The sequence below is a fragment of the Carlito syrichta genome, unplaced genomic scaffold, assembly GCF_000164805.1.
Source record: "Carlito syrichta isolate Samal-C Ts95f unplaced genomic scaffold, Tarsius_syrichta-2.0.1 Scaffold302608, whole genome shotgun sequence".
In the NCBI taxonomy this organism is placed as follows: domain Eukaryota; kingdom Metazoa; phylum Chordata; class Mammalia; order Primates; family Tarsiidae; genus Carlito; species Carlito syrichta.
The window spans coordinates 202,394-217,556 of record NW_007246704.1 but is presented as its reverse complement, the minus strand read 5'-3'; the positions used below and the strand labels follow the sequence as shown (position 1 = coordinate 217,556).

General features: G+C 42.2%; 1 protein-coding gene across 2 annotated transcripts in view; it reads right to left on the bottom strand.

The window, feature by feature from the left end:
- Positions 1–15,163, bottom strand: part of HEATR3 (HEAT repeat containing 3) — a 46,978-nt gene that overhangs the window by 16,190 nt on the left and 15,625 nt on the right. Inside the window, exons 8-12 of one of the 2 annotated variants that reach the window (XM_008057010.2) lie at positions 11,994–12,084; positions 11,728–11,885; positions 11,206–11,288; positions 9,968–10,104; positions 2,749–2,837 (exon numbers count right to left, since the gene is read on the bottom strand). In XM_008057010.2, coding sequence (XP_008055201.1) covers positions 2,749–2,837; positions 9,968–10,104; positions 11,206–11,288; positions 11,728–11,885; positions 11,994–12,084 — 558 coding nt within the window. Of the gene's footprint in view, positions 1–2,748; positions 2,838–9,967; positions 10,105–11,205; positions 11,289–11,727; positions 12,085–15,163 lie in introns of both variants that reach the window. The other variant, XM_021711810.1, reaches the window with a different exon arrangement.

The window sequence follows — 15,163 nt, the reverse complement described above, 5'->3', positions numbered from 1 at the left end:
TTCATGGCCACTGCAGCCTCAACTTGCTGGGCTCTGGCGATCCTTCCACCTCACCCTTCCAAGTAGCTGGAACTACAGGAGCAAGCTACCACACCCAGCTAATTTTTTGATTTACTGTAGAGATGAAGTCTTGCCATGCTGCTCAGGCTGGTCTCGAACCCCTGGGTTAAGGCAATCCTCTCTTCTCAGCCTCCCAAAGTGCTGGGATTACAGGCATGAGTCACAGCACCCAGTCAAAAGTGAGTTTTCTTAATGAATAAATGATATTGGAAAAGGGTGGCAGATGGGAGACATATAAGAGATGAAGAGATGTTATGCCTGGGCAACATAGTGAGATCCTGTCTCTACAAAAAATTTTTTTTAAAGTAGCTGGGCGTGGTGACAAACGCCTGTAGTCCCAGTTACTTGGGAGGCTGAGATGGGAGAATTACTTGATCCTAGAAAGCTACAGTGAGCTATGATCCCACCACTGTTCTCTAGCCTGGAGACAGAGTGATACCCTCTCTCTTAAAAGAAAAAAAAAAAGCAAAGAGTGAAGAGTGATTTAAGAACCTATGAATTATACTAAAACCACTGAGGTAGACACTTAAAATGGGTTAATCATACAGCATGTAAACCAAATTTCAATAAATCTGTTTAAAAATAAATTTAAGAGAGCATGTTGGGTGTGGTGACTCATGACTAATCCTACTTGAGAGGCCAAGGTGAGAGGACTGCTTGAACCCAGACTAGGAAATACAGCGAAACCTTGTTCTCTACAAAAAATCAAAAAGTTAACTGGACACGGTGGCACGTGCCTGTAGTTCCAACTACCCGGGAGGGTAAGGTTGAGGCTATGGTGAGCCATGATCGTGTCACTGCACTCCAGTCTGGGCAACAAAATCTGGGAGATTTTGACTCAAAAAAGAAAGAAAAGAAAACTTAAGAGATCAAAATATCAACCAAAAGCAATGTGTGGACCCTGCTTAGACCCTCATTTGAAATCCAATTGCAAAAAGACATTTTGAAGGCTATCTGGGAAAATTGAACTCAGATTATATACCAAATGATAGTAAGAATATCAGTTAATTTTGGGATTTGGGAATGACATTGGGGTTAAATTTTTAAAACATTTAATTTTCTATCAAACATGCATAATGAAGTACAGGATAAAATATTTATAGGTAAAATATGATTTGCTCGAAGATACTCCAGAAAACAAAAGAAAGAATGGAGGGAGATGAATGAAACAAGAATGACAGAATGCTGAAAACTGGCTGAGGTTCAGTGATGGTGCATGTAGGTTCATAGAATGATCTCTATTTTGGGCATGCTGGCATGCATCTATAATCCTACTTACTAGAGAGGTTAAGGACCACTTGAGTCCAGAAGGTCAAGCAACATTGCAAGATCTCAGCTCAAAAAACCACCAAAAAACAAAAGGACTTTCTTTGCTTTGAGAAATGTTTGAAAAGTTCTTAATAAAAAGAAACAAATAAAAGTGATAAAGACCTATCAGAGAAATGAGATGCAAATGAATCACTGCATAAGGTCAGAAGGGCTAGCTTGAACATTTCTATGATAAAATGTTTTTTTAAAAAAGACCAATGAGGCTGGGCTCGGTGGCTCAGTCTGTAATCCCAGCACTTTGGGAGGCTGAGGTGAGTGGATTGCCTGAGCCCACGGGTTTGAGACCCACCTGGGCAACTTAGCAAGACCTCATTTCTACAATAAATCAAAAATTTGCCGGGCGTGCTAGTGTGCATTTGTAGTTTCAGCTACTTGGAAGGCTGAGGTGGAAGGATCGCTGGAGCTCAGCAGGTTGAGGCTGCGGTGGCCAGGAGTGTGCTACTGCACTCCAGTCTGGGTGACAGAATGAGACTCCAACTCAAAAAAAAAAAACAGACCAATGAGGCTGGATGCAGTGACTCACACGTGTAATCCCAGCTCTTTGGGAAATCAAGGCAGGAGGATTGCTTGAGCCCAGGAGTTTGATTGAGACCAGCCTGGGCTACACAGCAAGACCTCATCTTTACAAAAAAAATAAAAAAAATTAGCTAGGAATAGTGGTGCGTACCTGTAGTCCCAGCCACTTGGGAGGCTGAGAAGGGAGGATTGCCTGAGCCCAGGAGTTTGAGGCCTGTGATCATGCCACTGCGCTCTAGCCTGGGTGACAGAGTAAGAGTCTGACTCAAAACAAAAAAACTAAAAACACCAATAACATGTAGAGAAAAGATTTACAACACATACATCAAAGAAGTTGTTTTGATTAAAAAGGATCTACAGGTTGGGCGCAGTGGTTCAAGCCTGTAATCCCAGCACTTTGGAAGGCCGAGGTGAGGAAACTGCCTGAACCCACGGGTTTGAGAACAGTGTGGACAATTTGGTGAGACCTCATTTCTACAATAAAACAAAAAAAATAGTCGGCCATGGTAGTGCATGCCTATAGTTCCAGCTATTTGGAAGACTGAGATGGAAGGATCACCTGAGCCCAGTAGGTTGACGCTGGGGTGGCTGTGAGCGTGCCACTGCACTCCAGCCCGGGCGACGGAGTGATTCCAATTCAAAAACAAACAAACAAAAAAACACCTATGTGAGTTGCTGATGATAGGGAGGAGGAGAGAGATTTTACTTTTTAACCACTTTTGTTTATTTTTTACAAAGATCACATATTACTCTTATAATAGAAATATACATATTTTAAAAATAGCTAAGTAATGAATTTTACCTCCATAATAAGTTTACCCATAAAATGTTTAAAAATCTTACCTGGGAAATGTTCTTGGAGGCCATTGTTTGCAAAAGGGCCCTCAAGGCACTACTTATCGCTTCTAGAAAGTCAGCATGTTTAGCAAAATCTAAAACACAGAAGGTTACCACAAAACACAAAAATGAAATATAAAGTTTGTCCTTCTCCAAGATAGACTATTATGTTGAAAAATAAAATAGAATAAAAACAAATCATATTAAATGTTAATATATGCTATCATTAAGAAAACACTTGCTATCTAAGCCAAAATGTTTAGTTAACAGTCCCCTGTACACCGTTACCTGCCGCCTGAAAGATAACCACAGCTGAAACTATCACAGCAAGGGAGTTCTTTCCAGATGGCCCTTGACTGCCAGACACTGGGCTTTCACTTGACTCCTGCTTCAGCACATGATGAACCTGGGCCAGCTTCTCCTTATGGTGCTGGGCAGACCTGTGGTAGTCATCTCCCAAATAGGAATGCTGCCTCGCCAGCCCAAGCCCACCGTCCAGCCAAGAACTGGAAATCGTGCAGGGCCAGAGCACTATGGCACTGAGGTTTTCACTGACCCACTTCCCCTTCACACTGCCACTCCTCATCCTCACTCTTTTCTCATTGTTCCTTCTTTCCACACAGGACAAACAGAAGAGCAGAAATAAACAATTAGACCAGCACAGTCACACACACAAGGGTGCATGAGGGTCACCCAAGTGAGCAGGCTTCTTGACCTCTTTCAGGGGGAGGGAAAGCGATTCCCTCGGTGAGGTAGACTGCATTTTCCAAAAATGGCTGCAGCACTGTTTTCAGTCCTGCATGATCTTCTGGAACCTTGCCACTTTCCATAAAGATGTGAAATCAATTATTGCTTCACTCTTTGAATCCAGGTGGGAGCTTGTGACTTCTTCAAGCAACAGTACAAAAAGTGACAGGCTGGGTCACAAAAGGCAGTATGATGTCCATCCCTGAGCCATGTGTGTGTGTTCTCTTTTATTTCCTCTAGACTCTTGCCTTGGGAATCATGGCATGGAATCCAGCCATCATGTAATGAGGAAGCCTGGGATGCATGAAGAGGTCACTCATGGGTGTTCTTTCTGACAAGCCCAGAACAACTGCCAGACACATGAATCAAGACTTCAGATGATTGTGGTTCACAGCCTGAGTTTCCCAGCAGAGGTCCTAGGCCAGTGTTTCTCAACCCCAGCACTACTGATATTCTGGACCAGATTGCTCGTTGTTGTACATGTGTACGGGGTTCTCCTGTGTACTGTAAGGTGTTCAGCAGCATGCCTGGCCTCTACCCTCTGGATACCAGCAGCAACGTCCAACTTGTAACAACCCAAAAGACCTCCCGACACTGTTAATGTTCCCTGGGATTCAAAACTACTCCCGCCAGACTCAGTGGCTCATGCCTGCAATCCCAGCACTTTGGGAAGTAGAGGTCAGAGGACTGCCTGAGCTCAAGTTTCAGGACTAGCCTAGACAACTTGGTGAGACCTTGTCTCTACAATAAATAAAAAAAAAATTAGCCGGGCATGGTGGTGTACACCTGTGGTTCCAGCTACTTGGAAGGCTGAGGTGGCCATAAGCATGCCACTGCACTCCAGCCTGGGTGACAGGGTCAGAAGACAACTCAAAAAGCAAAAAAAAACTGTTCCTAGTTGACAACCACTGCCCTAGACATTGTAGAGTAGGACAAACCATCTTTACTGTGCCCTGTCTACAGTCTTGACCTAAAGAAACTGAGAAACATTATATGATTACTGCTGCTCTAAGCCACAAAGTTTTAGGGTAATTTATTATGTGCAGTAGGTACCTTGGCTTCCCGCCCTATGGTGCTTGGGATCCTAGTGCTCTGATCCCCTCTTTTAGGTTGCCTGGGTGAGAGGCAGCTTCTGCACAAATTTCAATCAAGGCTGATTTTATTTTTTGGCTTTCTCATTTTCAGATATGTATTATGTAGCAAAGTAGGAGATTTCCTGTAATTATCACAGAATAGATAACAGGCTGGTTCCATAAACAGGCAGCCTGGGATAGAATCCTGCCTGACATTGGGTGACCTTCACTTTAGTCTCTGCTCAGAGATTACCTCCGCAGAGAGGCCTTTCCACACTAATATGCTCAGTGCAGCACCTCATAGCATTCTCCTTTTATCTTTTCTTATAGCCAAAACCACATGAAACATTTATTTATACTAGAATGCAAACTCCATGAACATAGTGACCTTGCCTATCTTGTTCATACCTGTATCTCTAGGACCTGTGTGCATGACAAAGGTGTTCAAAAGATAACATACTAAAAGAATGAATGATCTTGAAGAAGTTTCCGATTCTCTCTAAACCTCAGCTTCCTCGCCAGGAAAATGAAGTAATAATGCCCATCTCTAAAACCTGGCACCTAGCAGGCACTGAAAAATTGGTGTGATGTCATTACTATTAAGCTTCTAAAAGATACTATACTGGCTCTGTTTATGCTATATTTGATTAAAGTTCTAAGAATAACTCTAAAATTCATGAACTGTACATAAAAGAGGTGATTTAAAATGTCCTCCTCTTCAATAGTTTTGTACCGTATCTAAGAATTTGCAGCATGTCTAAATGTACACAAAGAATCAACCCACCAGGCGTGATAGCACATGCCTGTACTTCCGGCTACTTGGAAGGCTGAGGCAGAAGGATCACTGGGGTGGCCGTAAGCGTGCCACTGCAAACCAGCCTGGGCGATGGAGTGAGATTCCAACTCAAAAAAAAAAAGAATCAACCCACAAGTAACCAAGTAGAAAAATTACACTTAGGTGAACTTTTCAGGTTGATTTTCAATATTCTGATATGGAACGGAAAATTTATCCCAGAATGGGTTACTACCATAATAACTATAACAGGCTGGGTGTGGTGGCTCATGCCTGTAATTCCAGCATTTTAAGAGGCTGAAGCAGCAAGATGCTTTGAGCCTAGGAGTTCAAGACCAGTTTGGCAACACAGTAAAACTTTATCTTTACAAAAAATTTTAAAAATTAGCCAGTACTACCGGCATACAACACCATACCTGGATAGAGCCACCACTCCATCCAGGTGTGGTGATGCATGCCTGTAGTCCTGGCTTCTAGGAGGTTGAGGAGGGAGTCTAGGATTTGGAGGTTGCAGTAAGCCATGACTGTGCCACTGCACTCAGTATGAGGGAGAGAGTGAGACTCCAACTCAAAAAAAAACTGTTAACCAAAAAAAGCTTTCTGATTCCCCAAATCTAGGAAAACAGAGAATCCTATATGGTTTTCATATAATGGAGAAAAGAATTCATAATTGACCCAGTGTGAAAAGACAATGATGCAAAAAGTTCTTGATGTTTTGAAAATCAATTGATTTTACCAGGTACAGTGGCTCAAGCCTGTAATCCCAGCACTTTGGGAGGCCGAGGCGAGAGGATTATCTGAGCCCAGGGGCTTGAGACCAGCCTGGGCAACTTGGTGAGACCTTGTCTATACAAGAAATAAAAAAATTAGCAGGGCATGATAGTGTGCACCTGTAGTTCTGGCTACATAAAAGGCTGAGGCAGAAGGATGCCTGAGCCCAGCAGGTCAACACTGGGGTGGCAGTGAGCGTGATACTGCAATCCAGCCTGGGTGACAAAATGAGACTCTACTCAAAAAAAAAAGAAAAAAGAAAATCAATAGCTTTTAATGAAAGAGAAAAAGATGCTAATGTTTTGGATGCAAGGACCAGATTCTATTAAAACCGCCTCCTTTTATCTCTGATGTCAGCCACGAACAACGTAGGTAGGTAAAGAGCATCACAAGGTCTATGACTACTGAATTCAGAGCTGTGTTTCAGCATTAAAACGGAAACAAGTTAGATAGAACTATGTGATTCTTATACATTAACTCTTAAACACAGTAACACAGAAAAGGAAAGATGTTTAGCCCCCAAATCTTCCAGCTCACATTGTCCATACAGAACCCATAGGATAATACTTTTTAATACATCCCAATGTTTAATAGTATTAGATTAGAATATCATCTCTAAATAGAATAGATTATCCTTTATCAAACTTCATAATGATAAGAACATTTACTGTTATTCCAAAATAAATATTAAAAATAATGACATTCCGTTTCAAGCCACTCCTTGTCTCCATTCCTTAAATGCTTAAATTGTTAAGGGATATAAGTGCCATGATAGGATGTAGGATGGACCCTGAGTGTGGGCAGTCCAGAGAATTCCCATTTTTTCTCATAACTAAGTTTTCCCTGGGACCCAGAGGCATTTTAATGACAATCTTCCACAGCAACACCTTTCACCTTATTGTGTACAATTCAAACCCATCACACATGCAAGGTCAATTCAAACTACAAATACCTGGAAAAAACAGAGCCCACTTCATTAGATGAACAGATCTTCAAAAATACTGTTGTGACAGGAACCTGTAGCAGGTGACTTCTTTTTCCTTTTTTTTTTGAGTTGGAGTCTCACTCCTGTCGCCTAGGCTGGAATTCAGTGGCACACTCACAGCCACTGCAGCCTCGACCTGCTTAGGCAATCTTTCCGCCTTGGACTTCCAAGTAGCTGGAACTACAGGCACAAGCCACCATGCCCAGCTGGGTTTTGTGATTTTTGTAGAGACGAGGTCTCACCAAGTTGCCCAGGCTGGTCTTGAACCCCCAGGCTCAGGCAATCCTCTCGCCTCAGCCTCCCAAAGTGCTGGGATTACAGGCTGAGCCACCGTGCCCAGCCAGCAGGAGATTTCTATAAAAACATCATGGTCCTCAGGACACATAAATGTGTTCTTAACCTAGCAGGATGTCACATTTCCAAACTTAAAAAAAAAGATTATGTCAAGAATAGCCATGACACTGGAACTTATTTTCCCACAATTCAGAAACTTTTCATTATTTCCCTAGGACTCTGGTGTGGTTTTCCTGTGCCCTTTGTAGGTAATAAATGCACAAGCCTCAGTGACCACAAATAGCCACCAGAGTAGAGAGGCACAGCCCTAAGTGTTTTGTGGCTAGCAAAGGCACATGTGCATTTATTTCAAGGGAAATAATAAACCCTCTGTGCTGGTTGGGGATGACTCTTGCTAAGAGGTGGCCCAGAGGTGAGAGATGGCAGCTTATGGAAGTAAGGTTGACAGGGTTAGTTCAGGTTAGGAAGTGCCTGGGAGCAGTAAGAGATTAGTAAGATCCTGCTCACCAGGGGCCCACACTGTGGACTCCCTGACTTGGTGCCGCCCTCTGCCTTAGTACATGGGAAAGGACGAATGAACATGGGCATGAACAACAGCAGCTCTCCCACTCGCCACCCCATAGGACATCTGCTGGTTTGATCAGAGCCAGAATGCCGGCAAAAGTCAGGGAATGACTTTTGTCATTTATCCAGACTCATCAGGCCCCATATCATCCAGATCTCTTCCAGGTTTGTAAGAAAGTGAGAAGTATAAAGCTATATCCCGCCTGCTCATACTGACAAGCCACCTCTGCACTAGAGGGCTTGTCCAGTCCTGGCTTGGGGTGGGAATTGGGCCAGCACTACCCATATCCTGTCTACATCCTAGCTTGGCTGAGCATGGCTTTCATGGGCTCAGTCCAGTCAATAAATGCACAGACAGCCAGGGATCACCTGAAAACTACATCAAGTGACCAATGCTGAAAAGGTGGCAGAGACAGTTTAGTAACTATACAAGGATTTTCATTCCTGCCTCTTATCTTCATAATATGCACTGGCTCGAATTACCTCTTAGGAACTTGACAGAGAGCAAAACAGATGTCTAAAGACCTGGGGATCAACTCTTCAATGAATGTTTCACAGAAACTTGTCAAAAGTGTTCATATTTTGATCTTTCAAAAATTTTTATTTTATTTATTTATTTTTTTGAGTTGGAGTCTCACTCTATCGTCCAAGCTAGAGTGCAGTGGCATGCTTCATGGCCACTGTGTCCTTGACCTGCTGGGCTCAGGCAATCCTTCTGCCTCAGCCTCCCAAGTAGTTGGGACTACAGGCATGCACCACAATGCCTGGTTAATTTTTTTGTAGAGACAAGGTCTCACTATGTTACCTAGGCTGGTCTTGAACTCCTGGGTTCAAAGGATCCTCCCACCTTAGCCTCCCAAAGTGCTGGGATTGCAGGCATGAGCCATCACACCTGGCCCATACTTTAATCTTTTAAGAGTTCAATTCTTGGGCTTAATGTTGTATCTAAGAAAGAGAAATGTTAAACTATCTATAATGAAGAATTCATTGAATATAACACAATGGAGTGATCTTATTTGGTGACTAGATTCTAAGTCAGTACAGAAAGAAGTATCTTCAAATTTACCCTCAAAAATCCCTGAAGACTCCTTAAACCTGAAGAACTGAGAGGGCAGTAGACACATCTCCGGTGTGAGTCCTTCTCCAGGAATGCACGCCAGGTAGTCACGTGGAGAATTTCCCTTTACTACATCAAATACGACTTTTCCTCCATCTCTATCTTTGGTTTGAGCTCCTATAGTTTAATGTGGTCACGTTAAACGACATTTTACTATAATGAACTATGAAACTCTGTTAACATGCATCTAATTTTGTACTGCTAGGTCATTTAAAAACAATAGTTAAACATGGTCTCTCCCTAGGTTTTTGTATATACATGAAATTAACCCACATCAGAGACCTATAACCTAAAGAGTCAGCTCCTACCATGCAGAGGTGTTCTAGACAGACATGCGAGATGAAAGCAAGGTGCAGAACTGCTTGATGGTGTTCTGCCACGGGCCTTATACATGTGCATGCTCTCTCAGTCTTTCTCACATCCAGAGAATCTCTCTGGAGGAACACACAAGAAACGGGTTTGACTTAATGCTGGGTAGCGTGGGATGAAGGAGGGAGGCACCCACTTTACGCCCTCCAGTAACTTATGAATTTATATTACATATGTGCGTTACCCAATCAAATTTAAGTTCTTATAATCAAGAAGAAAAGAAATGGAGAATTACCAAACCGCTCAATGAGGCCTTTAATATATTTATAATTCAGTCTTAAATGGACTGACATAACTGGATGCCTACAATTTTAATAAAAAGAAAATTATAACCCACAGACTTGCTTGTGTATTTTGTTTTGACTCCACTCCTCGACAACTATAAATCCAAGACTGTTAGTACTCTACGGGTAGGATGACAAACAATATACAGTTACACAAGCAAGTTCCTGTGCTTTCAAAACTCTGCTCATGTTGGGGAGAATCTCTCATGATAAAGCCTAACTACTTACCGGGCTGAGCAAAAAGCAGTTGTGACAGATGCTGTGCAAGTGTCTGGAGGGCTGGTGCTCCTCCAAGGTGGTCCAGATCCAGGAGGGACACGAGACTCTGGAGGCACACGAGGGCTCTGCACTGGATCGTGCTCATCCTGGAAGGGAAGGGAAGTAATGCTGCCTGTGCCTGTGGCTCCCAAAAGCTACACATCAGACTTCAGTATCCACTTCTAACCTAAACTTCAGGTACTGACTCAGAATATGTGTAACTACAAGCGGGTCCGTGGCAATTAGCAGAAAACCACAGGGTAAACTGCTAATATGTCAAATCAAATTGCCCGAGCATTCAAGGCCCCCAAGGCACAACTCACTGAGGAGTTATGAGGCATTTTAGAGAAATTTCTATGCAAGGTCACATCTTTATTTTTTTTATTATGAAATATGACATACATACAGTAAAACACACAACATACATAGAGAGCTTACCAAATAGTCTATGAAGCAAGTATCCATGCACATGGATAAGAAATAAACACTGCTGGCACCCTCACAGTCTGTGTACCTCCTCCTTATAATGTCCCACCTCCTCGACCCGTAGAGGTAGCCACTATCCAGACTTTCATGGTAAACATTTTCTTGCTTTTTAAAAATAATACTTTTATCACCTATGTATGCCACCCTAAACATAACAGTTGTGTTGCCCATTTCTTAACTTTGTAAAAAAACTAAATCACAGTGTGAATATTCTTCTATGGCTTTTTTTTTTTTTTTTTTTTTTTTAGGCAGAGTCTTACTCTCTCATTGGAGTGCAGTGGCATGATTATGGCTCATTGTAGCCTCAACCTCCTGGGCTCAAGTGATCCTTCCTCCTCAGCTTCCTAAGTAGCTGGGACTACAGGTGCATGCCACCATGCCTGGCTAATTTTTAGATTTTTTTTGTAGAGACAAGGTCTCATTATGTTGCCCAGATCCTTTTTACTGCTGTATGTATTCTACTGCACGATTATGTCAAAATGTAGTTATCTATCCTAACTCTGATGAATATTAAGTTTGTTTCCAAGTTGGGGCAACTATGAACCACATTACTATGAACATGAGCACACATGTATTTGAGGGCACGTGTGCACATATTTTTCTAGGGTATATACCCAGGAACAAAACTTCTGAGTCTTGGGGTGAGTCAGCATCTTCTATTTAACGATCCATCATTTCATATAATAAAATATGACAAATGCTTTTGAAAATAAGGTTCTTACTTTCTAATCAAAGGTTTCCAAGTAGGGTTCCTAGAACACAGGTCCACTGCAATGCTGTTGGGAAAGGCAGTTTTCTCAAAAATCTAGATTTTAAAAAGGTAGCAAAGGTTAAAAATTAGTCATTTTACATGATTCCTTTTTTTTTTAAAGAGAGGAAGTCTCACTCTGTTACCCAGGCTTGAGTGCAATGGCATGATCATTGCTCACTGCAGCCTGCAACTCTGGGCTCAAGGATCCTTCTGCCTCAGCCTCCCAAGTAGCTGGGACTACAGGCTCAAGCCACTGCATCCAGCTCCTAACAACTCTTTTACAAAATTCCAACATACTACTTCTAGGTGAAACAGGCTTGATAAAGACAGAGTGACCTGCAAGCCTATTTCTAGTACTACAGGTTTGGTTGTGTGTCTGATAGTACCATGCCTATACCCTGAAAATGTGAGCTTCCTTCTTTTGGACACAGATGAAAAGCTTGCTTAGAGCCTCCCCATGCTCCATGCCAAGTCTGGAATGTAAACAGATTACCTTCTTTGGGATGAGGTAGTTGGTGAGAGCGGTGTGAACCTCATGGGAGAGGCAGAGGGGAGAGAGCAGCTGGCCACTGCACTCACTGAAGGAATTCTCCATGAAGGCATCGCTTTCATCACTGCTAGAAAGCTCTTCCCATTCGTCATCAGAGGCATCTGGGAAGCGTACAAACCACACAGAGCCAGAATAGTTTAGAATATCTCCGCAGGAACTGTCCCCTCCTAGCCCAGGGCGAAAACATCTAAATGTCACTAGTAACAAACCTTCACTGCAGCACATGTTGACAATAATTTCCAGAGCAGTCTGCTGAGCTGTCAGTAATGCTATGGTCTCTCTCAGTTCCTTGTCAGTTGGCTAAAAAAAAAAGAAAAGAAAAAAAACCCACATATAATTAACTCTCTCTGTTTGGAAGAATGTTATTGTTGAATTTCCTTAGTTAAAGTATACCAGATTTTTGCATTTGGAATAGAGCATGTGGGGGGTGGGGTAAATAGAAGAAAACCCATGAAGTGCCCGAAGTACAAATAAGCATTGTAATTCCCTTTGGCACAGTGTAGCATGCCACTGTTAACTGGGTTTCCATCTATCTGCATGGTTATTCTCTAAGTGTTGCTTAGTTAGCTGGAGAGAACAGATAAATACTCAGGAATTTTTAATTGACTTTACCCTGAAACTTAATCTGGTGTGTTAAGTAGTAGCGGAGCATACAAAGATTAAAACAAGAGTTCATTTCAGACACCAGGCACTTACACATAACGAACCTGCTTTTAGATGCTTAGATGTTTTCTTGGAAAGGCTGCATTAACAAACACTACTAACAAGCTCTTATATGACAAACAGAGCATGCTAACGAGCATACAGGCTTGCTTCTTGGCTTTCTTTAAAGACTATAATAATGCATTTCTTTAACACTGAATAAAGAGGGGAACTTTTTTCTCTGAAAATATTTAACATCAACTTAACTTCATCAATTAAGATTTCTTAAAATGGATATTATAAATTCACATTAATTCTTAAATTCTCTATGAAAAGTTAAATAGCCATAATGATACTCTAAAACAGTGCATAAGCTAAAAATAATATGTATTTTATTGTTTAAATGATTCCAAATCTCAACAGTTTTCTGTCTTTTCACTGGCTGTGTAACATCGTAATATTCTAGTAGATGAATGTACTTCAATTTACTAAGCATTCCACCTGTGTAAACTCCTTCAGATTACTTGTATATCTTCTTTCCTAAGATTTACCTGGTTGGTCAATGGTTGAAAACACATTATAGATCCTGCGACATATTCCCATTTTCCTTTCTATAATGTTCATACTCATTTACAATCCCACCAACAACTCCTTTGTACAGCAATTTAACTGTAACTTTGAATCAAGTTCTTTTTTTTTTTGAGTTGGAGTCTCACTCAGTCACCCAGACTGGAGTGCAGTGGCTGCTCCCAGCCACCGTAGCCTCGACCTGCTGGGCTCCAGCAATCCTTCCGCTTTAGCCTTCCAAGTAGCTGGAACTACAGGCGCGCGCTACCATGCCTGGTTAATTTTTTAAATTTATTGTAGAGATGAGGTCTCTCCAAGTTGCCCTGGCGAGTCTTGAACCCGTAGGCTCAGGTAATTCACTCACCTCGGCCTCCCAAAGCACGGGATTACAGGCTAAGCCACCGAGCCCGGCTGAATCAAGTTCTTAAAAAAAATAAAGCAATTGCTATTTTAACAGATGTAGCTTGGGAATCTCTAAATCTGAATTCCATTTGTTGCTAGCATGAATAAACAGAAAAATTTCTGTTGCTCTGTAATAATTCAACTAAATATTTATTAGAGTAGACTCAAAGCTAAATAAGACATGTTGATGGGCTCTCATTCACTTAAAATGCATGAAGATCTAGCTTGAAAGGAACTCTGAAACTAAGTTCCACTTCTTTAGATACTCTCCTGCTCAGAACACTTCCCTGCTTCTTATCGTTATCAAGCTAATATACGAACCAAGCCAGATGAAATGTGACAGCTGAGATTTGCTTCAAAATAATCAGTAGAGAGAAGGGAGCATGATTAGGAACTAGGTGAAATAAAAAAGACCATGATTTGAAAACTGTTACCTGTGGAAGCTCGGCGGGGGATATTCCTGCATGTATCAGAAAAAAATCCAACTTGGACTGAGCTGCTCTTTCTTTACATATTTGTGGTTATACTTTCTTAAGTTAAATGGTGCAATTAAGAGTTTTAATTGAGGCCAGGCTCAATGGTTCAGCCAGTAATCCCAGCACTTTGGGAGGCCGAGGCGAGTAGATTGCCTGAGCCCACGGGTTCGAGACCAGCCCGGGCACCTTGGCAAGACCTTGTCTCTACAATAAGTAAAAAAAAATTAGCCAAGTGTGGTAGCGCACGCATGTAGTTCCAGCTACTTGGAAGGCTGAGGCAGAAGAATCACCGGAGCCCAGCAGGCCGATGCTGGGGTGGTCATGAGTGTGCCACTGAACTCCAGCATGGGTGACGAAGAGAGACTCCAACTCAAAAAAAAAAAAAAAAAAGAGTTTTGATTGTAAAGAACTCCTGCAAAAGCCACTAGGTCATGTGAAAGACCACAGCAGACTCTAATTTGTTTCCTGGCAAACAGAACATGGTGTCTAGTACCTTATGGGTACTTAAACACTGGTTGGCTGGCCAATCAGCATGTTATCATCCAGCCTAGTAAGTCACGTTAGAAGTATTGTCTTTTTTTCTTTTTCTTTTTGGAGTTGAAGTTTCACTCTATCACCCAGACTGGAGTGCAATGGCCGCTCCCGGCCACCGCAGCCTCGACCTGCTGGGCTCTGGCGATCCTTCCATCTCAGCCTTCCAAGTAGCTGGAACTACAGGCACGTGCTACCACGCCTGGCTAATTTTTGATTTATTGTAGAGATGAGGTCTCACCAAGTTGCCCAGGCGGGTCTTGAACCCGCAGGCTCAGGCAATCCACTCACCTCAGCCTCCCAAAGTGCAGGATTACAGGTTGAGCCACTGAACCTGGCTCTTTTTTTATTTTTTGAGTCAATCTCATTCTGTCACCCAGGCTAGAGTGCAGGTGCATGGCCAATGCGGTCTTGACCTGCTGGGCTCAGGCGATCCTTCCACCTTAGCCTCCCGAGTAGCTGGTACTACAGGCATGCACTACCATGTCAGCTAATTTTTAAATTTATTGTAGAGATGAGATCTTGCCATGCTGCCCGGGCTGGAAGAAGACTTTCTTTTTTCTTTTTCGACTTTTGAATCTTTTTTTCCTTACAAACTTTATCTTAAGGAAAACTTTAGAAAGCAAGTTTTTACTATAAGAAAATATTGTATTTTATAAGTACCAAAATTCTATTTTTTTTTGAGTTGGAGTCGCCCAGGCTGTAGTGCAGTGGCACGCTCATGGTCACTCAGGCGATCCTTCCTCAGGCGATCCAGAACT